A 27,883-nucleotide genomic window follows, 5' to 3' on the forward strand; every position below is an offset into this window, starting at 1 on the left:
GCACGTGCAGGTCGCGGTTTCTGTTTGCGTCATCACAACATTTCGGCCGTATTGTTTCGGTGATAAATGTCTTTTGGCCGAAAACTGAAAATGCTCTTTTGGGCCATTTTCGGCTGAAAATTTTAGGTGGCCGACTATTCGGTGCATCCCTAAGTGTGACCTTACGTTATAAGCACGTCGAAATGTCACGTTTGACATATGCAAAACTACCATCCCAGTGTTTGCAAGTGTGGAGAAAATGTGCAAGTGTGCATTTCACATTTATGACGTGTGACCTTTCGACATGCTTTAAACAATTACGTGAGGTCGCACTGGCGCATCACACGGTTGGTGCAATCCAGGTAATTTACTAACCACCATGTCATCCAAAATGTTGATGTGTTTCTTTGTTCAGTCGAGAAGAAATTATGTTTTTTGAGGAAAACATTCCAGGATTTTTCTCATTTTAATGGACTTTAATGGACCCCACACTGAAAAAAATGATTCATTGAATTTAATAAATTTTTTTAAGGTAAGTGGTTGCAATCAATTTTTTTAAGCTACATTTAAACAAAAGTTTTATATTTAATTTTACTTTACTAATCTTTTTTGTTTAAATGTAGCTTAAATAAATTGATTGCAACCACTTACCTTAAAAAAATTGATTAAATTCAATGAATCATTTTTTTCAGTGCAACACTTAACAGTTTTAATGCAGTTTGCAGTTTCAAAGGACTCTAAACGATCTCAAACAAGGCATAAGGGTCTTATCTAGCGAAACGCTTGTCATTTTTGGCAATAAAAATAAAAATATGCACTTTTATACCACAACTTTTCTTCTTCCTCCGGTCGTGTGACGCGTAATTGCATGATGACGGCAAAAGGTCACGGATGACGTATGCGAAACTACGCCCTAGTGTTTACAAGTGTGAGAAAGAGGACCGTTCCGACGTTGTTGTATGTCGAATGATACTAATTAATGTCTTTATGTCAGTTTATTGTTCAAAATGGTCCCCAAATGTGCATTTCATATATGTAACACGTGACCTTTTGACGTCATTACGCGAGGACGCGCTGGCGTGTCACACGACCGGAGGAGAAGAGAAGTTGTGGTTTAAAAGTGCATATTTTTTATTTTTCTTGCCAAAAATGACAATCGTTTCGCTAGATAAGACCCTTATGCCTCGTTTGAGATCGTTTAGAGTCCTTTGAAACTGCAATTTTAAACTGCATTAAAACTGTTAAGTGTTGGGGTCCATTAAAGTCTATTAAAATGAGAAGAGTCCAGGAATGTTTTCCTCAAAACATAATTTCTTCACGACTGAACAAAGAGAGACATCAACATTTTGGATGACATAGTGTTGAGTTAATTATCTGGATTTTTTTAAGAAAGTGGAGTAATCCAAAAGTCTCAAAATCTAATTAGATATTACGAGAATCAAAGCTTGTTTTCAATCTTTGACTGGACCTCACTTAATATTGAAGATATCAAGGTTATATTTTCACAGAATGTTTTTTACATTATATAGGATGAGTTTATGTAGAAAACAGTAAATATTAAAATTTACTTCATTTGGGTTTCACAGACTGTGTCACAATTAAAATCACAAAGTATTTTTAAAACTAAAAACAACTCTAAAGCATATAACATGTTGACCCTAAACTACAAAACCAGTCATAAAGGGTCATTAAAAGAGATATTTTTCTCATATAAGAAAAATTTATAATTTTAACCCATAAAATGATTTGTTAACTATTGCTACAAATAAACCCGTGCGACTTAAGTCTGGGATTGTGGTTCAGGGTCACATATACGCAATTAAACACATTCCTTAAACAAAACTATTTTCAGTGGGACCCCCATCTCCCCCACACAGGAAGGTTTTAAAAGAAATCAAAGCTGTTCTTGTATTATAAGAAGACACATAAAACAACACATCGCTTCCTTTTCCACATCCTCTTCTCACCATATACAGACAACAGATACTGACAGACCAATACACACACAGTCACTGAATGGGGCCAATTATCCAGCCTGTTGAAAAGGGCAGCAGTGTCCGCTTCATACAAGTGTTTGTGTGTGTTTATGTGTTTGTGTGAAAGAGTGTGAATGGACTGTTTTGTGTTAACAGAAAGAAAACACAAACCCCACAGCTGTGCTTCGAAACTAAAGACCACCTTCCAAGAATCGGATGAGTTGACCTCTTAATCAACAAAAATGTTGCTTAAACCATATTTGCCTTAATTGATTAAAATCCTGATTTTAGTGACATCAGACCCTTGTAAGGAGAAAAATACATCCTTGCAAAGTGCATCAAACTTACATGATGCACAGCCGACTGCCTTTATTATGTGTACAATGGGTGACATCTGTAAATAAAACAGCTATTTCCACACTGCGGGAGAGTGGGGAGGGGGCTGGGGGTTTACAAGTTACTGTGGCTCCCTACCAGGTAATCATTCTGTTTGAAAAATAAATGAAATGACTAACAAAACAATCAAACCCTAATCTAAGTGTTTTACATACACATACAAACCCCAAAGCAAGGCTCCAAATTGTGATATCTGTCAGTAGAGGATGCTTTGTGATGTTTGAATATGGTTTTAAAATGACTGAAAGAGAATGGTTACAAAACACGCTAAAACAAACAAAAGTCAGAGGCAGCGACAAAGCAACAGCCCAGCGTGACGTTTCGTGATTACAAGCTCGTTGAGTTTGACAGAATGTTTACAGCATGTCGATCAAAGCAGGTGAGAGAAAAGAGATAGAGAGAGGGGGGTGAAACTGAGCAACATATTTACTCATTTACAACAACAAATTCCAAAATGAAGCAATTTCAGCAAATCAAAATACTTTACTAGCAGGAATCGACTATTAATTGTCTTTTGGGGTTATGAAGTTGTGTTTGGAAATAATTTCCTTAATTATTCCAGGTTGTAAAGCTGGTGGGTATAGGGGCTGGGCGGTATATTGAGTTTTGGTATTTTTTTCCTGTGAGATACAGGATGAAACTATATCGTTATGAGACTATATCGTCTATATAGGTATGGTTTGATATGACCCTCCTTCTTTGCGACAGAAGCTCTTCCAGAAATGTACATGGTGGTCAGACGTGAGTTTTCCAACCAGCTTGTATGTTGTGCCGCTATATATTTTTAAACAGGATGGAAAGCCTGTCTTTGACATAAATGAGGACAGTTTACAAAACTTTAGTAGGTGTGAAGAAGAGCTGCCTTACCTGTAGCCTGGTAAGCAGATTGTTTTTGCTTTAAAAAGTGCTAATATGTAATATTGCATTTATTTTGATTTTGTTTTAAATGCTACTCCACGGATTTATTGTGACTTTGTACCTTTGAATATAGTGAGATGAGAACCATTTTTAAGTTGTTTTTTTTCAAAACACTCCCAGTGCTGAAATCTCCTCTTTGTTAAAAATAAAGTTTTATTACTTATTTAATCTTTTTTTTTGCATATGTGCTAATTATTCTTATAAAAACCTTTTTGAGATTACAGTGATCATGCATCATACTTTATCAGCAATTAAAACACTGCTTACTTATTACTCTATTACTGAAATAAGAACATTTAACTCTTTCCCCGCCATTGACGTGACATCTCGTCAATCAAGAGAAAACGCTTCCCCGCCAATGACGAGTATTTCAGTCTTTCCGCAATACCGCTATTATCCACCATCCCTTCCGCAACTTTTTAAACCCGGAAGTATTGCCCTCTGGCAAGCTGCTGCATGTCCGTGTCTGTTTTAAAGATCGCTCTGAATGGGATCTCTATGAGAAGTCCGTCACAAAAATGGAATTATCTCTGCTTTTTGCTCAAAATGTGGTGTTTTTGCAGAAACCTACCCATATTCAAAAGCTGATTACAAAAGAACTCCTCAAGGTAGGATGAAACGTTTTTTTTTGGTTTAAAAGCAGAGGGTCTGTTCTTTCATTTGGTATACTGTATGTTTATATATTTGAAGAAGAACATTTTCTGGAAGGCATTAAACTTGGGTGAAAATCATGAAAAACGCTGGCGCTGGCTGGCAACTTTAAAAAAAAATGCTGGCGGTGAAAGAGTTAAAGAGAACCAAAGCTTTCATTTAATAAATAAAACGCCACAATTTTTTTTTTAACATCAATCTTATACTGGTGGTCTTCTTTGCAAACCCAACTAGTTTTAATGGGGATGAGAGATGAGACTCTCATTGGTTTATTGAAAGCCCAAAACGCACATATTTCTCATTACAAGAATTGGAACAACCCTGCGCCAGCGCATAGATTATTTTCCCGATGTTAACTCTTTCCCTGCCATTGACGAGTTATCTTGCAATTTAGAGAAAACATTTGCATAAAAAAGTGTTCCTGATGAATTTTTATGTTAATCTGCAATACCGTGATTATCCACTACATGGCACAATTACCCAATTTATAAAAAACTAAAGCCAAAACGTTATTTACTGATATCTAACAAAATTCATTCACAAAAATGCAATTATTTCAGCTAAAAAAAGGAAAAATACCCATATTTAAGAGTTTATAAGCAGATAAAAAAATAAACTGTAAAATATTCTGTAGAAATTACAGTATTACTGGCAAATAGCTGCCAGTAATTTACTGTAGATTTTACATTTATGTTATTTACTGGCAACAGTTTGTTCAAAGGTAAATTAACATGAAACATTTTCAGTCTTTGTCATCTACAGTAATTTCCTGGCAACCAGCTGCATAATTACAGCTAACTTTTTAAATCACATATATCCCAGTACTTCGAGTCGATCTTACCAGAATATCAACACATTTCAACTGTATCTGTTCCCCGAACAAGCAAATACAGAGCACCGCTTGCCACATCACGTACAAATTTGACCAACATAAAATTAGAAAACAATACATTACAAGATGAACCTCGAATGTTAAAATTCGGCCTTCTTAACATTAGATCGCTTAGCCTACCAATAAAGAACCTATTGTTAATGAAATAATTAATGACCAAAACTTAGATGCACTCTGTTTAACAGAAACCTGGCTTAAAGCAGACGACTACATTAGTTTAAACGAATCCACCCCACAAGACTATTATTATAAACACGAACCTAGGTTAAAGGGGAGAGGGGGTGGTGTAGCTACAATATACAACAAAATTTTTAAAGTAAACCAAAAATCTGAACTAAAATTTAAATCATTTGAACTAATGTTGTTAAATATGGAAATAACTGATCGTAACCACAAACAGCTCTCTTTTGCCTTAGCTACAATCTATAGACCTCCGGGCCACCATGCAGATTTCCTTAAAGAAATAGCAGATTTTCTGTCTGAGCTTGTAGTCACTGTAGATAAAGCTCTTATCGTTGGTGATTTTAATATTCATGTGGATAACCATAAAGATGCATTAGGACGTGCGTTTATGGATGTTCTAAATTCTCTCAATATTAGACAAAACGTGACAGGGCCAACGCATACTCGTAAGCACACATTAGACTTAATTCTGTCACTCGGGCTTAATATTAATGACATCAAAATATCACCTCAGAGTGATGCAGTTTCTGACCATTACCTTGTGTCATACACTGTACTTCTAGATAGGATCACTCAATCCACAACATGCTACAGATTAGCCAGAACAATAATTTCCACCACTAAAGATAGCTTTATTAGCACTCTTCCAGACCTGTCCCAAATTAAACATGCAGATAACTGTGATGATCTAGATATTGTAATAGAAAACCTAAACAATGTCTGTTCTAACACATTGGATGCCGTTGCTCCCATTCGAAAAAAGAGAATCAAAGAAAAACCGCCAGCTCCATGGAATGATCATCACACCGCAGCTCTTAAAAAGGCAACTAGGAAAATGGAAAGAAATTATAGAAGCACAAAATTAGAAGTATGGCGTGCAGCATGGAAAGATAGTGTTAAACACTACAGACAGGCTATTAAAACCGCCAGATCTACCTATCTTAGCAAGCTTATAAATGAGAATCATAATAACCCTCGTTTCCTCTTTAGCACCGTTGCAAAACTGACTAGAAACAAAGAACAAACAGAAACCAATAGTAAACTCCAACACAATAGTAACGACTTCATGAACTTCTTTTCTAACAAAATTACGGCTATAAGGGAAAACATCGTAGCTACACAGGCAGCCACCACTCTACCCGTTAGTTCACTTAACACTAGACTACCACACGAACATCTTGATTCATTTAAACCTACTACAATAGAAGAGCTCTCTAAACTAGTAACGTCATCCAAATCATCGTCCTGTATATTAGACCCCGTTCCCACAAAACTACTTAAAGAGGTATTTCCTGTAGTGTCAACCCCGGTTCTAAATATCTTTAACTCATCGCTAGAAATAGGATACGTTCCAACATCTTTCAAACTAGCAGTTATTAAACCGCTGATTAAAAAACCACAGCTTGATCAGGGAGAGCTTAATAACTTTAGACCAATCTCAAATCTCCCTTTTCTTTCGAAAATATTAGAAAAGGTAGTGGCAAGCCAGTTACGCACATTTTTGACAAATAATAGTACATATGAAAAGTTCCAATCAGGATTCAGGCCCCACCATAGCACAGAGACAGCGTTGCTTAGAGTTACAAATGACCTCCTATTAACATCCGATCGTGGTGAAATCTCAATTCTTATATTATTAGACCTTAGTGCAGCCTTTGACACAATAGATCATACAATCTTACTCAATAGACTAGAAAACTATGTTGGTATCAGTGGTCAGGCGCTAGCATGGTTTAGGTCGTATCTAACCAATCGCTATCACTTTGTTTATGTAAACGAGGAAGAGTAATATCACTCCCTGGTTAAATACGGTGTACCGCAGGGATCGGTTTTAGGTCCTATCCTGTTCTCGTTATACATGTTACCTCTAGGAGACATTATCAGGAAACATAACATAAGTTTTCACTGCTATGCGGATGATACCCAGCTTTACATCTCCTCACATCCCAGCGAAACACACACGTTTTCTAAGCTAACAGACTGCCTTAGCGATGTTAGTGACTGGATGGCACATAACTTTCTTAAGCTGAACTCCAATAAGACAGAGATACTTATTATTGAACCGAATCGCTACAAACATAATATGTCAGATTACACGTTGCACATAGATGGCTGCACTGTGGTGCCATCTTCCACGGTAAGGAACTTAGGTGTGATGTTCGACAGCAACTTATCCTTCGATAGTCATATCGCCAACGTCTGCCGTACAGCTTTCTTCCACCTTAGAAATATCTCGAAAATACGCCATATACTGTCTACATCTGACGCAGAGAAGCTTATCCATGCTTTTATGACCTCTAGAATAGACTATTGTAACTCGCTACTCGGGGGATGCCATGCAAATCAAGTAAACAAGCTTCAGCTAGTTCAAAACGCTTCCGCAAGGGTACTTACTCGATCTAAAAAGTACGACCACATAAGCCCAATTCTGGCATCTTTACACTGGCTACCAGTTAAATATCGCATACAATTTAAAATATCACTACTCACCTACAAAGCTTTAAATGGCCTAGCACCCTCATATCTTAGAGAATTACTATCAGAATACAATCCATCACGCACACTACGGTCACAAAATTCTGGTCTCTTGATTATCCCTAGACTATCAAAAGTGTCTAAAAGTGGAAGGTCATTTTCCTACTTAGCCCCTAAGCTCTGGAATGATTTACCAACCGATGTCCGAGAATCAGACACAGTCGATAATTTTAAAAATACACTTAAAAATTTTCTCGTAAACAAAGCATTCGCATAAATTTTCTAGGAAAAGTTATTTAATAGAAAAAGTTATTTTTACCGAACAAAGCAATAGCGGTCATAAAACAGACCAACCAAATAAATAAATAAAAACCTTATCTTAACGTATAGTCGGATTGCGATTTTGGAACTTTCGTGTTCTTGTGAATAGTATGCCATACAAACCCGTTTGCCACTGAACCTGCATTAACGACGACAGTGGGGCATCCGGCCTTAGTCAAACGGGTTGGCACGTACGGTTGGGTTGGGCTTTTGGCGCTTTCTTTATATTGCGAATACTATGCCATACAGACCCGTTTGCCACTGAACCTGCATTAACGACGACAGTGGGGCTTCCAGCCTTAGTCAAACGGGTTGGCACGTATGGTCGGGTTGCGATTTTGGCGCTTTTTTGTGTCTTGTGAATAGTATGCCATACAGACCCGTTTGCCACTGAACCTGCATTAACGACGACAGTGGGGCCTCCAGCCTTAGTCAAACGGGTTGGCACGTATGGTCAGGTTGCGATGTTGGCGTTTTCTCGTGATCTTGTAAATAGCATGCAATATAGACCCGTTTGCCACTGAACCTGCATTAACGACGACAGTGGGGTTACAGGCCTTAGTCAAACGGGTCGACAGGTTTCATTTTCTCTTTCTCTTAAAAATCAGAAGGTGACCCTTAGTTACCATATATACCGTCGCAGTGGGCCCCCAATTTGCAAAATCCTCAACTGTGGATAATATAATTATGCCGCAATAGTTAGTCTGTCTGAAACTAAGCTGATTAAACCACATCACTGTGTGACACTTGCATTACATGTGAACGGCCCCTACGCTAATATGATTTTGTTTTTCTCTCCCTGTCCTGTCCTCGACCCTGAGGACAATGGGACAAACAGACCCAGTTCCGGTAGATGTGAAAGTCGACTCACCTCTGATCTACTGGTCGTCCATCACTGTGATGCCCAGCTGATGCCTGACCAACGACCACCGGCAGAACCCGCTTAAACTCCGCTTAATCCCCGCTTAATCTCCTGATCCGTTTATATGTGTTTATATACATATATATCTCCCAAGGGTTTTTCCCTCCTAGGACTTTTTATTTTTTATTTCCTCGGCTAAACAACCCGGGGTTTTTGTTTTTTTTCTCCTAGGGGGTTTTTTACCCCGGGGAGGTAGCCTGCTTGGGCTTAATTTAGCTTCTTCTCCTAGACGTTACATTAGTAATACGCTCGTTCATAATGTCGAGTCATAGCCTCAGCAAATTTGACAGCTTATGCTATTGTGTATTATGTTGTGCTATCTGTCATTTTTCTGTGCTTTTACTGTGCTTTTACTGCTTCTATTAATGTAAAGCTGCTTTGAAACAATTGAGTATTGTGAAAAGCGCTATATAAATAAAATTGAATTGAATTGAATTGAATTGAATAAAGTGTATAGATAGGATGAAACGTTTTTTTTTTCCCGTTTTTGGATATAGTGAGATGAGAACCATTTTTAAGTAATATTTTTTTTAAAGACGGTTCCCATTGCTAAAATCTCCTGTTTGTTACAAATAAGTATTTTTACCTATTTAATCTTATTTTTTTGCATATAATTTAATTATTCTTATAAAAAACGTTTTGAGATTACAGTGATCATGCATCATACTTTATCAGCAATTAAAACACTGCTTACTTATCACTTAGTTACTGAAATAATGACTTCATCAATCTTAAATCAATAAACTGGTGGTCTTCTTTCTCTGCTTACATTTTTCTGCTTACAAACTCCGCCATGTAAATAGGCAATCCGCAAGCCCAATTGGCTTTTAATGGGGATGAGAGATGAGATTCTTATTGGTTAATTGCACGTTACACCCAAAACAGACCAATTTCTCATTACGAGAATAGGAACAAACCTGCGCCAGCATATAGACCATTTTCCTGTTATTAACTCTTTTACCGCCATTGACGAGTTATCTTGTCAATTAAGAGAAAACATTTGCATAAAAAAGTGTTCTTGATGAATTTTTATGTTAATCTGCAATACCGCGATTATCCACTACATGGCGCACTTATACAATTTATGAAAATACAAAAGCCAAAACTCATTTTAAATGGACAATAAGTAGGATTTACCCCCATCTAGTGGTGAAATTGTATTTTGCATTCAAACGAACAGTGCTCTCTAGCGCCTCACCTTTCCAAATGCATGTTGCAACTACGGTAGCCGTTATGTACTCACTGATCTCCTTGTCCGTGTCAGCATGGTTCACGTGTTCTGAACGAAAACGCGTTGTGGAAACGTGTTGCGGTAGGCTAGTGCTTTTTGTCCCTCTCTGCTATTATAGTTTTTCAATATGGCAGAACGACATGGAAGCCTCCTTGGACTTACACGTTCAATGTAAATAAAGAGAAGAAATTTTAAGCTTACAAAGAAAAGTCAGATCACTGGCAGAGGTCATTTGACACCAATGAGGACATATTTATGAATAAAGACATTGATTTTGATTAACTCTTTCGCCGCCAACATTTTTAAAAAAGTTACCAGCCAGTGCCAGCGCATAAAGTCTACAACACCTGTTAGCACTGTGCCTTGAATTTATTAAAATTTACTTGAGTTTGGCAGATTATTTTTGGCAAATTTGATTATTTTAACAGACAATTTTGTTTAACCAAAATTTAGTTTTATTGCTTACCAGACTGAGCAAGCATTAAAAAGATGCACCCAAAACAACATGACAAGATCCCACAAAAAACCTGCAGTAAAATGTACACTCACATTAAAGTGTTTTCAAACACACCCTTGAATAAGCAAGGTGTGTTATTCTCTGTTGCAGGCCAAAATAAGGGTGAAAACAGAGTAGAAGGAGGGGATGAAGGAAAAGAGATTGGGAATAAAGTTTCATCTTGTGTCCGGGAAGACTTAAGCCCATGAAGAGCTCTAAGCCGCAGTGGAAATTGCGCCTAAGTGTGCGAAAGCTGTCTGAAAGTGTCACCGAGCCCTGTGTGGATACACACATCTACTGTTTCACAACACAACACATCACGACAGCTGCAGCTCACCAGAGGAAATGAAATCTGGTTGTGTAACGAGGCTTGACAAACATCACATTCTGTTGTGCCATTCCTGCTAAATAAAACACTTCCTAATAGACTGAATGTGAAAATAAAGATGCCAGTTTAGAGGTCAAATTTATAATGAGAACTGTAAACCCATGAAAACCTTAAACAGAGAGGAAACTCTTTAGATTTTGTCCTGAATCTTTTCCCAGCCTTGCACTGCTGTGAGTTACTATAGGTCTGTACAATACCTTTAGAAAGAATCTTAGCCATCATACTCTTTTATGAGGTTATATCCTTGTCGGTGTAATAAAAAGATACCTTATATCTTTAAATGTTTTATTTGACCTATACAGACTACATATTTTTAAGTATACTTACATATTTTTGACACTTCTGTGGTGAAATATTTGAAGAGAGTTGTGTACCTAATAGCTTTCATGCTTTTGAAAGCATGAAATAAAAAAATTTGCGTACGTTTTCAAATTGCACTTTAGTGCTACTTGATCAAAAATGGAAAGCAAAAACTATTGAATGTGGCACCATTTAAAAATCATCATTTAACAACGTGAACGCTTTAAACGACACATCTCACATAAAAACGAAAATCATAATCCTTGCAAAATTGCTTCTAACATTGACATTTACAAAAAAACGATGGTGTTTTTACATACGTAGGTATGTACTTGAAACCAGAAAGGGATTCATTTTAACTTGATCCAAGGCCTCTTGGCTCTATAAAAACCAATGAACATTTGCATTTAAAATGGTGCAGTCTCCTCTCATAATGTACAGGATCTTCAGGGATCCCAAATGAAAACCACTGATTTCGTGACGGTTGAACAGTAAAGGACTTCAGGTGTTAGAATAGATTTTAGCCGCTTCATTCACCCATTTAAGCGAATCTGTCTTCTATTCAATAACAGTTTTATTGCCATATTGGATTTTGAACGGCTTTGAAAAAGAATCACATGTCATTATTGCACAATCATTAAATTTATATGGTCAATTCATTGTGTGTTTTTTTTAAAAACATACTGAAGAACATGTTTTGTAGCAAAATAATAGTGTTGCATGATTGCTGAACCAAAATCTTTTTCTGTAGTACTTCCACTGAAAATGATTTATGTAAGGAAGACTGAGGCAAAGGAAGAAAGAAAGAAATATAAAAAGAAAGAAAGAAAGAAAGAAAGAAAGAAAGAAAGAAAGAAAGAAAAAAGAAAGAAAGAGAAAGAAAGAAAGAAAGAAAGAAAAGAAAAATTAAAGACAAAGAAAGAAAGAAAGAATAAAGAAAAGACAGAGAAAGAAAGAAGTAAGGAAGGTAAGCTAGAACGACATAAGGAAAGACACAGAAATGAAGAAAGAAAGGAAAGTAAGAAAGAACGACATAAAGTAAGACAAAAAAGGAAGAAAAAAAGAAGAAAGGAAGGAAAGTAAGAACAACATAAAAACAGACATAAAAAAGAAGGCAAGAAACAAAGCAAGAAGTAAAGGAATAACAAAGAAAGAAAAAAGGAAAGACAAAGAAATGAAGAAAGATAGAAATAAACAACAAAAGAAAGAAAAAAGGAAAGACAAAGAAAGGAAGAAATAAAAAATAGAGGAATTACAAAGAAAGAAAGAAGGAAGGAAGGAAGAAGAAAGAAAGAAATAAGGAAGGAAAGCAGGAACGAAATAAAGAAAGACAAAGAAAGAAAGGAAGAAAGAAAGAAAGAAAGAAAAAAGAAAGAAAGAAGGAAGAAAGGGAGGAAGGAAAGAAGACAAGAACACCATAAGGAAAGCCAAAGAAAGAAAGAAAGAAAGAAAGAAAGAAAGAGAAAGAAAGAAAAAAGGAAGGAAAGAAAGAAAGAACGACATAAGGAAAGACAAAGAAAGAAAGGAAGAAAGAAGAACAAAAAATAAAGAAAGAAAGAAAGACAAAGAAAGAAAGAAAGAAAGAAGGAAGGAAGGAAGGAAGGAAGGAAGGAAGGAAGGAAGGAAGGCAAGAACAACACAAGGAAAGCCAAAGGAAAAAAGTAAGCAAAGACAGCAAGAACTACAAAAGGGAAGACAAATAAAAAAAAGGGAAGACAAAGAAAGAAAGAAAGAAAGAAGGAAGAAAGAAGGAAGGAAGGAAGGAAGGAAGGAAGGAAGGAAGGAAGGCAAGAACAACACAAGGAAAGCCAAAGGAAAAAAGTAAGCAAAGACAGCAAGAACTACAAAAGGGAAGACAAATAAAAAAAGGGAAGACAAAGAAAGAAAGAAAGAAAGAAAGATAGAAGGAAGAAAGAAAGAAAGGAAGGAATGAAGGAATGAAAGACAGACAGAAAGAAATAAGGACATAAAGAAAAAGACAAAGACAGATAGAAAGAAAGACAAAGAAAGAAAGAAAAAAGGAAGGAAAGAAAGCAAGAACTACATAAGGAAAGACAAATAAATAAAAGAAAGAAAGACAAAGAAAGAAAGAAGGAAGGAAGAAAGGAAAGTAAGAATGACATAATGAAAAGACAAATAAATAAAGTAAAGAACAAAGAAAGAAGTAAAGAAATACAAAAGAAAAAAGAAACAAAGAAAAAAGAAACAAGGTAAGTAACAAAAAAGGATTAAAAAAGAAAGGAAAGACAAAAAGAAGGAAAGGAGAAAAGAAAGAATGAAGGAAGGAAAGAAAAAAAGGTAAAGCAAGAAAGAAAGAAAGACAAATAAAAAGAAAGAAAGAAGGTAAGGAAAAAAGTAAAGGAATGAAAGAAAGACACCAGGAAGGAAATAAATAAAAAGAAAGAAAGAAAGAAAGAATGTAAGAAAAAAGAAAGAAAAATGGAAAGAATGAACAAAAGAAAGAAAGAATAAAAAGCAAGAAAGAAAGAGAGAAAGAAAGAAAGACAGAAAAGAAAGGAAAGAAAGACAGAAAGAATAAAAAGAGAAAATATCCTGCTTCATGAAACAGTATAAAGATTGGTTATTGGGCAGAAGTCCATCCCAGTGCCTTGTAATTATGGAGTGTGAAGGTTAATGTTGGTTAGAGTAATTTGAAAACCTCAGGTTGGCTGCTGTTCAAGGCTAACCATCAACGCCCCTCTAGAAATGCTTCTCACACAAAGCATGTGTCAATACTCCGGCTGGACTGTCTGCACTCAACTACTTTGGTAAAGACCACAGAATGGAGGGGATTCAGTTTCACTGCCATTAAACTCCCACAGACACTCAAAGCAAAGCATATCCATCAAAATACCCAAACACAACACTACACTACTACTACTACTACTATTACTACTACTGTGTGTTTAGATTCATTCTAATCCAACATAATGCTGTTGATTACATTTTTGTGACACAGGCCAACCCAGAAGAATAAGTCTCAGAGGTTCCTACTAAAAATAAAACGGACACAAATGAGACAACACTTCAAAATAATGGTGATTAAACGGTTCTTCACACCGATGCCATAGCAAATTGTCGATTCCTTAAAAATCCATTCAGTCAACGATTTTTAGAATAACTATTTCTTTTATACCTTTTTATAATCTGAAGAAACCTTTCACTACAAAGCCAAATAAAGACATATTTTATCCTGTTAGTCTTTGGCTACCAGAGCAGATACTCACAGTGTACAGTCAGTGTAAGTTGTGGTTGCTGTGCTGTGTGTCCTGGTTGTTTAAGCTTTGGCCTGGTTCTGTCTGGGTTTCCTTGATTTGGGTCACATCTAAATCACTACTGGGGGTTGCTGAAAGGAAAGGGTTGAAAAGTTAAAGGGACAATTCTGTCATCATTCACTCACCCTCAAGTTGTTCCAAACCTGTATAAATATCTTTGTTCTGTTGAACACAAAGGAAGATACTGTAAAGCAGTGGTTCACAACCTTTTTCACTTCTAGGCCCCCTAGTCGCCCACAACAATATTTGAAGGCCCCCCACTCACTCAATTTTATGAACACAATTAAATAGAACTTGGAATGACTAGACAGATGTATATTTGCCACTAAAACTTGTTTTAGCCTATTTTAATGCTTGTTTTGTCCAATTTTTATCATTTTAAGTCATCTTGAGGCCCCCTTGGAAATCTGCTGAGGCCCCCCTGTGGGCCCCGACCCCCTGGTTGGCAAACACTGCTGTAAAGAATGTTAATAATCTAACAGATCTGGGGCACCATTCACTTCCATAGTATTTTTTTTTACTATAAAAGTCAATGGTGACCCAGATCTGCTTTGTTACAAACATTCTTTAAACTATTTTCCTTGTGTGTCTCTTTAAAGGATTATTTGGCTTAGAGGAATCAGAAAAAAATTTGTTTTACTGACTGTTAGTCTGTGAAGTCTTCAGCGCTTCCCTCCGTCTTAGCAGGGCTTTCTCAAGCTCGGATTTTGGAGGTGACGATGAAAGGGCGGCCCCAGACAAGGGGGAGGGGCCTGGACGTGTAACAGAACTCTAAACAGAAGTCCGAGTCATTTCAAAATACATTGTGGTTATACTGTACGATTAAATGTTTTTGTCATTGTTTTTTATTTATTACAAATATGCATAGTTTTTTAAAGGGAAGGTGATATTTAAATAATTTAACTCTTTCCCCGCCAGAATTTAAAAAAAAAAGTTGCCAGTCAGCGCCAGCATTTTTCATGATTTTCTCAAAAGTTAAATGCCTTGTTAAAAAAAGGTTGAAAGAACAAACAAAAGAACCCTTTGCTTTAAAAAAAAACTCATTTCATCTTACCTTAATTTGTTCTCGTTTTATCACCTTTCAAATATGTGTATGTTTCTTCAAAAACACCCAATTTTGAGCAAAAAACTAAGATAATTAAATTTTTGTAAAGGGCTTTTGATAGAGATCAGATGCAGAGCGATCTTCAAAACTGCCCTAGGGCGATACTTCTGGGTTTATAAGTTGCGGAAGAGCGCCACTTGGTGGATAATAGCGGTGTTGTGGAAAGTCGGAAATACTTGTCATTGGCAGGGAAAGAGTTAATAAATAAATAAATACTGACCAGAATTCCTTTAAGCTCCTGTATAGCAGAACTTGACGGTGTTTGTTCTTTCTGCAAGAAAAACACATAACAGACTTTAATAATATGAAATTCAAGTATTTGCCATCACAAGATGGACTGGTTTAAGTTTGGGTCGTTGTAGTAAAATTGTATCCAGGCTGTGAGTTTGTACACTTTTAGAAAATAATGGTTCCAAGCTGTCACTAGGGCAATTTCACTGGGGTCTTAATATGTACCATTTAGGTACAGATATATACACATTCGGTACCAATATGTAGAGGTGCCAATATGCACTCTATTGCCGCTTTTCATTGCATAGTACTCCACAGGTAAGGTCGGGTCAGCTCACCTTACTTTGGCTTGGTTAGCTTTTCCATTGAGTTTAGTACCACTTGAGAGTGGGAGGGACTATAGGCATGTCGTTATATTTGCACTGCCTACTGCTGTGACATCATACAAAAAGTTGGAATACAGTGTTTTCCATAAATTAATTTGTCACTCTGCCACAAAATCAAAATTGACCACCACAAATAGATGTTTGCACATCGCGTTTATCACTACCTCTGTCTCACTCTGTTCAAACACCCGTGGCGTCGCCAGGGGATGTGCTGCCACAAACTGCAAACAAAACACTGGCATGGTGTTCCTGATTCTCAGCCTGTGGATGTTTTTCACCTCTAAAAGGGAGTTTGGAAACTTACAACAAAGCACAGATGACAACAGGTTTGCTAGAGACAGCGTAAGCACGCAGCTAAAGCTAATCTTGCATTTAGCGAAGACGCTGGTAGTGACAATTCTCTCAGACCAATGGGTGGTACTAAAAAAAAGTTTTGGGTACTATGTACGACACCCAGTGGAAAAGCCCCAAAGGTAAGCTGACCCAAACCGTGAGCTACTATGCAATGGAAAAGCGCCATTTTGGGTGCTTTTCCACTGGGTGCAGTACGTAGTACCCAATGATATTTTTTAGTACCACCTCGGTCGGGGTTCCAAGCGAGCCGAGCTGATACCAAAACGTGTTGTGAAAACACTGTAGATCACTTATTGGTCCGAGAGAATCGTCACTACCAGCGTCATCGCTATAATGATTAGCTTTACCTTCATGCTAGCTTGCGCTGTCTCGATTAAACCTGTTGTCATCTGTGCTTTGCTGTAAGGTTCCAAACTCCCTTTTAGTGATGAGAATATCTACAGGTTGAGAATCAAGAACACCATAACAGTTTTTATTTCAGACATGCAGTTTGTGGTGGCACATTCGCGACGCGCACGTCCGCATATTCGCTTTAATGCAACTTAAATGAGGCTCAGCGGAGCGCGTCAACCGACGCCACGGGTGTTTGTACAGAAACTGTCATGTGAAAAAAAAAACCCAAAAGTAAGCCGACCCGATCCAACCTGTGGGGTAGCCTACTATGCAATGGAGAAGCGCCATGTGGTAACAATATTAACTCTGTATGTATACTTTTTGAACTTTTTTTTACCGCATCAGTGACATCTAGAGACCATTTGACTATTTTTTTCGGAAGATGTACATGTTTGCAGAGTTTCAAGTAAATGTGTACCGGTCCTGGTCTGTTTCTGTTGGCTGTCTGGGAAACAGGTCGGAGTTGGATCCCTCTTTTAATTCGCTGCATCATCTCATCTACGGCCTGCTGTCTTACGTCCTTCTCTGTTAGATGTACACAGAAAAAGATTTTGATTAAAACAGATTTCCATACATTCTGAATGAATATTACTTAAGTAACATATCCATAATGGCAATTTTAATCACACAGGTCTGTTTCTTATTCACAGAGGTCACAATAAATTTCACATTACTTTTCATCAGCAAACACTTTAGATACAGAATTATATCATATATATTCAAGCAAACTAAACAAATAGCTGTGATGGTTACTATTTTAGCTAGAATGTACATCGAAAACATTAAATAAACGTTGATCTGTTGTGTGCATTGTTGTTCAGTGTCCTTGACAAACACTTTAAGCCATTACTTTTATTAACTAAAAAAGTGGATATTATCTGCCTACCAGTCACTGACTGAATGATAAAACCTCAATTAATAAATGTTTTTGCAGTTAATTTCAGACTAACAGTATAGTGGAAAAAAAACTTTAATACATGGAGAACCCATGAAAGAAAACCGCATTGTTCAAAAAAGTATCTAAACCTATCCAGCACTTATATTTATTATGTGAAAGAATTTCAGTCAATCCATTTGAAAGCCCACCGTTTCTTAACATTCAAACCTGGTGCGAAAGAAAATCAAAAAGGTAAAGTGAAAGTTCACCAGACAAGTTCTACAAAACTGAAACTCAATCCATAATTCGAGAATTGTAAAATTGGTATTTGCATAAACTGGTAATGACTTCTCCAAAACTGTACAACAGTGTTTGTCCTTCAGCAAAAGGCTTCCAATCTGTTTCATTTTTCTTTTTGAGATAAACCTGAAAGAAATAGTTCAAGACAAACTTGAACTTGACCCAAGTCTTTATTCCTACCTGTTGCTATGACGAAAAAACGAAACTTTCACACTTACTGTGAAACTGTGTACATTAATTACATTCCGTCTTTCTGAATAAAGTACAGCGTTTTAAACCACACTTAACTCCGATCAAAAAGGTCATCATAAATGTATGAAATCTTTTCGACGTTCACACAATTTGAAATGGGACACAGCGCTATCTTTACTAATGTAATGACACAATAGCAAAACCTTGAAATATCAGCCACCCCTGATTAAATGATCATTTTACGTAATATTTGCATTTATTAATTTCCACTAAGGCTCATGCATCCTCCTTAGAAAAAGCGAAACTTTTAAAATGAGCAGGTTTATGGGAAATGAAGTCTGGATCTTCGCTTTTCACCTGGGGCTTTTTCAGAAGAGTCCTTCTCCACTAATGGGATTTCAGTGTTGACATCTTTCTTCTTACGAAGCATAGACAATAATGAACTGTGATAGACAAAAGACAGAGAGTGAAAACACGTAAAACAGATCTATACAACCCACTGCATTTCTGTCTCTCTGTAAAACAATTCCAAAAACACACATTGACCTTGTTCCTCTTTTTGTGGTGGCTTTCCACAAATAGACCTGGTGGAATAGTATGCATCATTAAACTTCTGATGATACATTTTCCACTAAAGTCAAATTTGTGTTAAGACCCATAAGATGTGTCAGAGCCGATGGTATAGGGGGAAGGGTTCTGACATATACACTCACCTAAAGGATTATTAGGAACACCATACTAATGCTATGTTTGACCCTCTTTCGCCTTCAGAACTGCCTTAATTTTACGTGGCATCGGTTCAACAAGGTGCTGAAAGCATTCTTTAGAAATGTTGGCCCATATTGATAGGATAGCATCTTGCAGTTGATGGAGATTTGTGAGATGCACATCAAGGGCACGAAGCTCCCGTTCCACCACATCCCAAAGATGCTTTATTGGGTTGAGATCTGGTGACTGGTGGGGCCATTTTAGTACAGTGAACTCATTGTCAAGTTCAAGAAACCAATTTAAAATGATTCGAGCTTTGTGACATGGTGCAATATTCTGCTGGAAGTAGCCATCAGAGGAGAGGTACATGGTGGTCATAAAGGGACGGACATGGTCAGAAACAATGCTTAGATGGGCCGTGGCATTTAAATGATGCCCAATTGGCAATAAGGGGCCTAAAGTGTGCCAAAAAAAAAAACATCCCCCACACTATTACAACACCACCAGCAGCCTGCACAGTGGTAACAAGGCATGATGGATCCATGTTCTCATTCTGTTTATGCCAAATTCTGACTCTACCATCTGAATGTCTCAACAGAAATTGAGACTTATCAGACCAGGCAACATTTTTCCAGTCTTCAACTGTCTGATTTTAATGAGCTTGTGCAAATTGTAGCCTCTTTTTCCTATTTGTAGTGCAGATGAGTGGTACCCAGTGGGGTCTTCTGCTGTTGTAGCCCATCCACTTAAGGATGTGCGTGTTGTGGCTTCACAAATGGTTTGCTGCATACCTCGGTTGTAACGAGTGGTTATTTCAGTCAAAGTTTCTCTTCTATCAGCTTGAATCAGTCGGCCCATTCTCCTCTGACCTCTAGCATCAACAAGGCATTTTCACCCAAAGGACTGCTGCATATTGGATGTTTTTTCCTTTTCACACCATTCTTTGTAAACCCTAGAAATGGTTGTGCGTGAAAATCCCAGTAACTGAGCAGATTGTGAAATACTCAGACTGGCCGGTCTGGCACCAACAACCATGCCACGCTCAAAATTGCTTAAAATCAGCTTTCTTTCCCATTCTGACATTCAGTTTTGAGTTCAGGAGGACCACACCCCTAAATGCATTGAAGCAACTGCCATGTGATTGTTTGATTAGATAATTGCATTAATGAGAAATTGAACAGGTGCATTTTCGGCGACCCAAATTCAATTCCCGCCTCGTGGTCCTTTGCCAATCCCATACCCGTCTCTCCACCCTGTACTTTCCTGTCCTCTCCTCACACTATCTATTAAATAAAGTCAAAGGGCCCCAAAAATAAACCATAAGACGTAATGAAAGTTAGAAACTAGAAAACTAATGTTACTCCTATTTGATGCTAGGCAAGGGATTTGTACTGTGTAGCCAATCCGTGAAGATGGATAAAACTATGCATTCTGAACCAATAATAAAACCCTGCACAGTTACCTCTCGTTCAGACCACCAGTGACTTTCTTGCTGTGTGTCGCTCATCTCTTTCATTGAGGTCATTAGGAGGCATCTGGTTGTCATAAGCAAATGAGTAACCGGCCACTCCAGTAACTGGCGAAACATGGATGGCATGAAGCTCCCGAAAGTCTATAATCGTTTGCAAAGTTAAACTTTGTTGCGTCGCAGGACACGCTCCAACGGTCACTTTCACTCGTGTCGCCGGAAGTTGCTAAGCTTCCATTAAAATGAAAGAGGTCATATTGCTTAGCTACTGCTAGTCACTGGCGGTCTGACCGGCCACTGCTATCATGCAGCACATACACACTTGCTCACTCACCTGAGAGGGTTACTTGAGGGAGCGGAAGGTGGTGGAGGTGGAGGAGGTGGTGGTGGAGGAGGTGGAGGGGGTGCTGGGGCAGATGTTGGTGGGTTGGAGACCTGCTGAAGCTTCTTCTTTAGTTCCTCCACTGCAACACACAAAACACTTGGATGGATAACATTGCTGTTAGAGAGGTATGTCTGTAGCATATCTGCGACAATCTTAAACCAGTACACTGATGTTACCCATCTGCTAGAGCATGATGCACGCAAAGCCAAGGTTCTGGGTTCGATCCCAGGGAATTCTCATTAAATGTACCTCTGAATCTGAGGTCCTTGGCTTCGGTTTCAGCTTTAGTGTATTTGTGCTGCCACTCTTTTCTTTCCTCCTCTAGCAGTTCTGTTTGTCTCTCAAATGTCATTAGCTGTTTTTTTAATTCATTGGTTTGTATTTGCTCTTCAAGAGCCTTTATCTAAAACAAACACACACAGAACAACAATCACAAACAAAATCATATAACCAAACACCAAAAGAAGCACACAATGCACATACTACAGCATCCAATACACACAATTTGTTTATGGTTAAAAAACATTATTCATTATTGTAGCTCCAGGATTCACTCTCTTCCTAAAACGCACAGATTTGAAAAGCGCCGTGTCCCTGACTTGCCAGCTAATCTGTACGTTGTGACCGTGGGTTCACACCAGCCGCATTTGAAGTGTCAAATTCGCGGCTAGTTTGCCGCTTGAACATTTTGAGTTTACCGTATTTTCCGGACTATAAGTCGCGTTTTTTTTTCATATTTAGACTGGTGCTGCGTCTTATTCTCAGGAGCGCCTTGTAAGTCTGTATGAATTAATTTAGACATTTATGAGGCAAGAGAGACCGTTACCATCTACAGCCGCGGTGAGAGTCCGCTATATGCTGCTCCAGTATTTATGCAATTCAGTGGATTCAGTGATGTTGAATGACGAGTCCGCAAACTTGATGCTCGGTGGCTTGTTCGGTTAAATTAATCGTCTTCAGCCTTCCAGGTATGTTCTGTATGCTATTGTTTATCGTGTAAATAACTGATCATTTTACGATTACGTACGAACATCTATTCAGCCTGCTGTTCTGTGTGCTATTGTTTAGTTGAATAACTTCCCTCTCCAGATGAAATGTGTTCTTCGGCGCGGATTTTGTGAAATAATTTTATAAATAAATGCCACGTATAGTCCACTGTGACTTATATGTTATTTCCTCTGACTGACGCATTTTTGATTGGTGCGACTTATACTCCGGTGCGACTTAATAGTCCGGAAAATATGGTACTCGCTTTATTTGTGCATGAAAGCCGCACGTGAAATTCTAGTTATCGAGACAATTCACGCGGAAATTCGCGAAATGGGAGTGGCTTTTGCTGCTCCACTCGCTTTCTGTAATCACGTCACTACTAGAACAAGCTAAGCTAAGTGCAGCTGCAGCTAAGTGGCGTCAGTCGCTCTATGTCCATTCACCACAGTACATACTTATAATCCTATATGCATCTTGCACTCATTACATACATACTTACTGTATATTTGTATATCTTATTTGTATATTATGTTAATAGGTTGACATGTGCCTATATGTGTATTGTTGTCTATTTTGTACAGTTTGTGTCTTTTCATTATTGTCATGTATATTGGGTGTTCTACTATCTATTTGTATTATACGTTTAAATGTTAAAGTATAGAGAGTATTTTCAATCTACCGGAAACAAATTCCTTGTATATGTAAGTATACTTGGCCAAATAAAACTGACTCTGAAGCTCCTGATTGGTTAACGCGGCACGTTTTTTCCGCCAAAGTTCAAATTTTTCAACTCGCTTTACTGTGGCAACGCTCAATTCACGCCATTCGTGCAAACTAGACGCAGGAATGAGGCGAATCGCGTCTACCTCTGACGTCAGCCAGAAACGTGACGCTCCTTACTATGTTTGAAAGATTCGGTTGCTAACAGGAGTTAACTTACAGGCTGTGAGTCCAAAGCAGGAGGAATTATGATAATGTTGGTCTTTACTACATCACCAATCCCAGGAAGTAAACTGTTGCCTACAATCCGTGTGTTTGTTGTAGTCCAAGAAAAAAGATTTACATTGGAGACGATGCACTTTTTGCGTATCGTTAACATGTACTAATACACACATACACACCAAAGGAAATGTAAAATCGTGATTCGGACAATAGGTGCTCTTTAATGTACAATATATTAATGATTGTCGAACACAGCACTCCTGTTCCCCTCCTATACAACAATGTAAAAAACTTTACTGTCTTATCTATACTCCACTGAATCTAGCATATTCAATTGGAAACATTTAGGATCTCCTTATTTGTACAACTGATATATAAATAAATAATGCTTTTATTTTTAAAAAAGCATAAGTTTCTGTTAGATGGAGGGTGGTTAGGGTTAGTCTACAGTATTTGCATTTAACCGTATATAACTAGCTCTTTAATGGATTAGCCACCTGCCAAGGTCACCTATACATAGATATTCGGATAGGCTCCATCCATTATGGAGATGAAAATGGACACACTACAGTACGTAGGATTTTTTTTGTGAGGAAACTCCAAATGTCCTTGTAATGGAAATGGTTAAAAATATGTGTGCTTGATAGGTTCATCGCTATTGTTAGGGGCTAGAAAACAGCATTAGTTCAATATAAAAACCTTTCTATAAGAAATTTCTTCTAATGATAAAAGTACCAGCATATGTGTGTGAGAGAGATACTAGATGGTGCCGATGGGCTGCGAGGTTTGATTTGAAAGGTTTATCCGTTATCATATGTTTCTCAGTGCACTGTGGAGGACATAGACGAGATGATGTGTGTGTGTGTGTGTTACCTGTTGTTGATGGTCCAGTCTCTGTGTCTCTAGAGTGTGTGTTAGTGTGTTGATCTCTGCCAGAGCTTTCTGAAGCGCCTCGGCTGGAGACACACTCTGAATCAACATCTGGCTTTGTCTTTTGAGCTTCTTTTGTTCTATTAGCATCTTCATACACCCACAGAAAAAGCACAAGAATGCATAAAACACAGATTTACAAACCACATAATTCACACATTCCTGAAATTTATAAATATTTAAAGTTCCTAAAATGTCACTTTTTGATGAAATTCTTATTAAATGTATTTAACTGCTTTCACCTCATGCGCAAACTTCTCCGCTTCAGAACGAAGGTCTCTCTCAAGCTTTAGATCCTCCTGTAAGGTCTCAAACTCCTCCAGAGCATACTGAGAAACTAAACACACAGTTTTTATAGCATCTAGCAGTTTTATAGCATTGACTTCTATTGTCTTTATAATAAACTAATGAGTTTTTAAGGGCAAGATTTACTAAACAGGGCAAATTAGCATAATAAGCGATTGTTAATATATGGATGTACTCCGATCAATGCCGATATCCACAAAAAATACGTGGCTGATCACTATTCCGATCTTATTCACAGCTATTTCATGTACTACGGCTTTTAATCAGTAAGTCCTTATCGATCTGAAATAACTGTTAGTTTGAGTCATTTATAACATGCATTTGAAAAAAGCAACACTCGTCAAACATAATTATTATACATATTCTTTATTATCATAAAAATACAAGAAAAGGTTTGAAAAACAGCAATATAAATATATCCTTAAGCCATTTCCTGGAGCTGTGTGTCATAGCTGCGTGTGTATGGTTCTTCGTTTGCAGCGCATATTGAGTTTCTGCATTTCACCCTAATTCATTGAGAAGCATAGCAAGCATTATCGGCCGATCGATTGGAGCATCCCTAGAAATAAACGCTGGTTATTTACTAAAAATTTGAAAAATAAATAACACAGGCCCAACAGCTGCAGTCCATAATGACCAGCGCAACTCTACTAAGAGCAGGGCAAATTAGTTCAGGGTGCAAATAAGCAGAGCCAATGAGGTGCGGGTGATCTACTAACGCCTGATGAGCTTGAGTTCAGCACCATGGACATCGCAACGAACAAAGCCATAGTACATCGAAAACAAATGTTAAGGTTTACAAGAAGTTTTGAAATGCATGGTATTGTGTGACTATTAGTGACTCCTTTACAGTATTTTCCGGACTATAAGTCACACTTTTTTCATATTTTAGCCAGTCCTGGAACTTCTAGTCTGGTGCGACTTATATGTCAAAATTATTTTATATGAACCAAGAGAAACCATTACCGTCTACAGCCACGAGAGTCTGCTCTATGCTGCTCCTGTATTTATGTAATTCAATGGATTCAGTGATGTGGAATGACTTCGGGACCTTTTTGACCTTGATTTGGCTTCTCGTGTTAATTTAGCCTATTCAGCCCCTCAGGTATGTTCTGTATGCTATTGTTTATCGTGTAAATAACTGTTTGTGTTACTTTGACATATACAGACAGCAATTCAGGCTGCTGTTCTGTGCTATTGTTTAGTTGAATAACTTGCCTTTCAGATTAAATGTCTGTTCTCCGGCTTGGATTTTGTGAAATCATTTTCTAAATAAACGTGACGTATAGTCCACAGCGACTGATTAGTCCGGAAATTATGGTAATTTCCTACAGCAAATAAAAAATAACATGGATTGGCAAGCAATATTTTTTTTTAAAATATGTTCCTCTGGCATTCCAAATAAATTGTAACGTGTTAAAAAAACCTCTGCCATGTACCACACGCTCTCTGATCTCTGCTATATTTCCTCTGATTGGCAACTGCAGCCATATCAAGTGCAAAATGATTTAAGACATGTTTTTATTCTGCATTAAATAATGCTGCAAATACTATCACACGTGCAAACATTAGTAAATCACATCGCGCAAATTATTTAAATACTCTCCTCCCATAAATTGTCTGTTTGAAAGGGAAACTCCTAGAAATGCATATGCCATAAGGTCAGTCGCAAAAATAACTAGTCCACACCTTTTTAGTGCTAAATATCCAATGATGGTTTGCGCTGGCGGAAGCTGTTAGTAAATCTGGCCGCAAGACTTTATTTAATATGCACTATTATGGGACGGATTAACGCACGGACCTATTGGGCATGTGCACAGGGCACTGGACCAGCAGGGGGACCAGGCAAATTTGTGTGTAAATTTTACTTTAATAAAACACAGCTGAATTAGGTGAAATAAGGTGTTTTAACAAATAACTAATCCTAATGCATTCCATCACTGTTAAGAGCGAGTAAAAAACATGTTGTGCAGTCACGCGAAAAAAAGGTTAGCGTACTGATGTCTCACTCAGTTCATTGTCTTTAATAGCCATTTAATCAGAACTTTTTAAGGAACTGGATTTCGATGACGTTGTGAAAGAGTTTTCCTGAAGGAAATCATGAAAGATCCCATCAGCTAAGGTAAACCAACATTTTATATTAAGCTATTTCTGTCAGCTCTTGGCACCTTTAAACGCGCCGTTATTGCTGTCAGACAAGATTCTGTTAAACTATACCCTAATATGTCATGTTTAAATACTGTTTTACAACCCCAAAGCAACTGAAATAAGTTATGAAATTTAAGCGCAATTGTAAATCCTGTATGATGGTACATGTTCAACATCGTTGTCAAAAAATATGTTGTGGGGGGACATCCATGTGCCCAGGGCACATCAAAATCATAATCTGTCCCTGGTCTATTAGTCTGTTTTCTTGACTGGGGACGCCTGGCTGGTCCCCAAAATGTAGAAAACAATTTAAAAAAGATAATGCTAAAATGACTATGGTACGAGTATTTTTACACAAAGACACAAATTAAGTACATCAACAAACATGCTGTTTTCAAAAAGCTCAAAAACATGCATAAAAATCATTTATTCTGATGTTGTGCTATTCTCATTGTAATTATATGCAATTAGCAAGCAGAAGGTTTGAGAAATCACTCAGCTTTGTACCAGAATCTAGCATTGCTTCTGTTCATTGTGTGTAAAAGCACATACTAAGCTGTTGGTGTCATTATTACATTCACCTACAGAGTGTGTGCACTATTTCACAGTACAGAGGTTAATGTCTATGAATGTGTGGATGAGAAAACAGTAAAAAGAGAAAAGTTCATGTAAGATGATACAGTAGAAAGCCGGAGCACGACTGACCTCTGTTGTATTTTCCCAAGAGTTTCTTTTGTTGGATTGTTTCAGCTATCAAAACAGTATTATCATGTTTCTCTTTCAGGAGCTTAAGGAGAGTAAGAGAAGAGAGAGAGAGAGAGAGAGAGAGAGAGAGAGAGAGAGAGAGAGAGAGAGAGAGAGAGAGAGAGAGACAGGCAGACAAACAGACAGACAGAGATAAAGACAAATATGTAGATAATAAAAGATGTGGTATTCACATTTTTTAAAGAGAGTGTGTGAGTTTTAACATCATTCTCACATACTTCCTGTCTGGTTTGACAGAGCTGTCCTCTTGTTGTCTCCAGATCAAAAGCTATCTGCTTCTTTTCTGCCAAGATCACCTCTAGTTTATCCCTTAGCTCTGCCACAATCACATAAAGAGGTTTTAAGAGCAAACCCACAAAACAGTCAGAAATGTAATTAAAAACAAACTGAATGAGTAAATACTGTCAAACCAACCGCACAGATATCTTTCAACATTAACATCATATTCTCATTATATACTGTATGTTTACAGACAAAATGCTACTAATTGTTTTGCTACATTAGCGTCACCAAACACAATAAAAGCTGTCAGATACCTCTCATTCACATTATTATAGAAATACACAATATTAAAGAGCACCTATTTCATTGCTAACAAACGTTATTTTGTGTATTTGGTATAATACAATGTGTTAGCGTGGTTTAAAAAAACACATTATTTCCACATACCGTACATTTTTGTAGCTCCATATTTCACTTTCTTCTTGAAACGCATGGATTTGAAAAGCTCTGTGTCTCTGATTGGCCATCTGTATGTTGTGATTGGCCTAAATACAGGGTTCCCACACCTTAGTTAACTTCAATATTCAAAGACCTTTCAAGGACTTTCCAGGTCCAATACCCTCAAATTCAAGGACTAAATGTGGGGACACATTTCAAGTGAGAGCAAGGTTACATCTTGTTACCTTTTAAGATCAATTGTTACAGTTCCCTTTCGAGGGAACTCGCGCTGCGTCACTGCAGTGACACTTTGGGGACGCCTCCAGGAGTAAGTGCGCCT

General features: G+C 37.6%; 1 protein-coding gene across 1 annotated transcript in view; it reads right to left on the reverse strand.

Annotated features, from left to right (window-relative positions):
- The window catches only part of shtn1 (shootin 1), a 55,340-nt gene that overhangs the window by 1,561 nt on the left and 25,896 nt on the right, over positions 1 to 27,883 (reverse strand). Inside the window, exons 6-16 of the mRNA XM_055172733.2 lie at positions 27,102 to 27,199; positions 26,824 to 26,905; positions 23,907 to 24,001; positions 23,608 to 23,754; positions 21,052 to 21,205; positions 20,752 to 20,881; positions 18,599 to 18,684; positions 17,291 to 17,397; positions 15,729 to 15,779; positions 15,048 to 15,174; positions 14,356 to 14,474 (exon numbers count right to left, since the gene is read on the reverse strand). Of these exons, the coding sequence (XP_055028708.2) occupies positions 14,365 to 14,474; positions 15,048 to 15,174; positions 15,729 to 15,779; positions 17,291 to 17,397; positions 18,599 to 18,684; positions 20,752 to 20,881; positions 21,052 to 21,205; positions 23,608 to 23,754; positions 23,907 to 24,001; positions 26,824 to 26,905; positions 27,102 to 27,199 (1,187 nt within the window). The 3' untranslated portion in view covers positions 14,356 to 14,364. The remainder of the gene's footprint in view (positions 1 to 14,355; positions 14,475 to 15,047; positions 15,175 to 15,728; positions 15,780 to 17,290; positions 17,398 to 18,598; positions 18,685 to 20,751; positions 20,882 to 21,051; positions 21,206 to 23,607; positions 23,755 to 23,906; positions 24,002 to 26,823; positions 26,906 to 27,101; positions 27,200 to 27,883) is intronic.

The sequence above is a fragment of the Misgurnus anguillicaudatus genome, chromosome 7 (assembly GCF_027580225.2).
Source record: "Misgurnus anguillicaudatus chromosome 7, ASM2758022v2, whole genome shotgun sequence".
Classification (NCBI taxonomy): domain Eukaryota; kingdom Metazoa; phylum Chordata; class Actinopteri; order Cypriniformes; family Cobitidae; genus Misgurnus; species Misgurnus anguillicaudatus.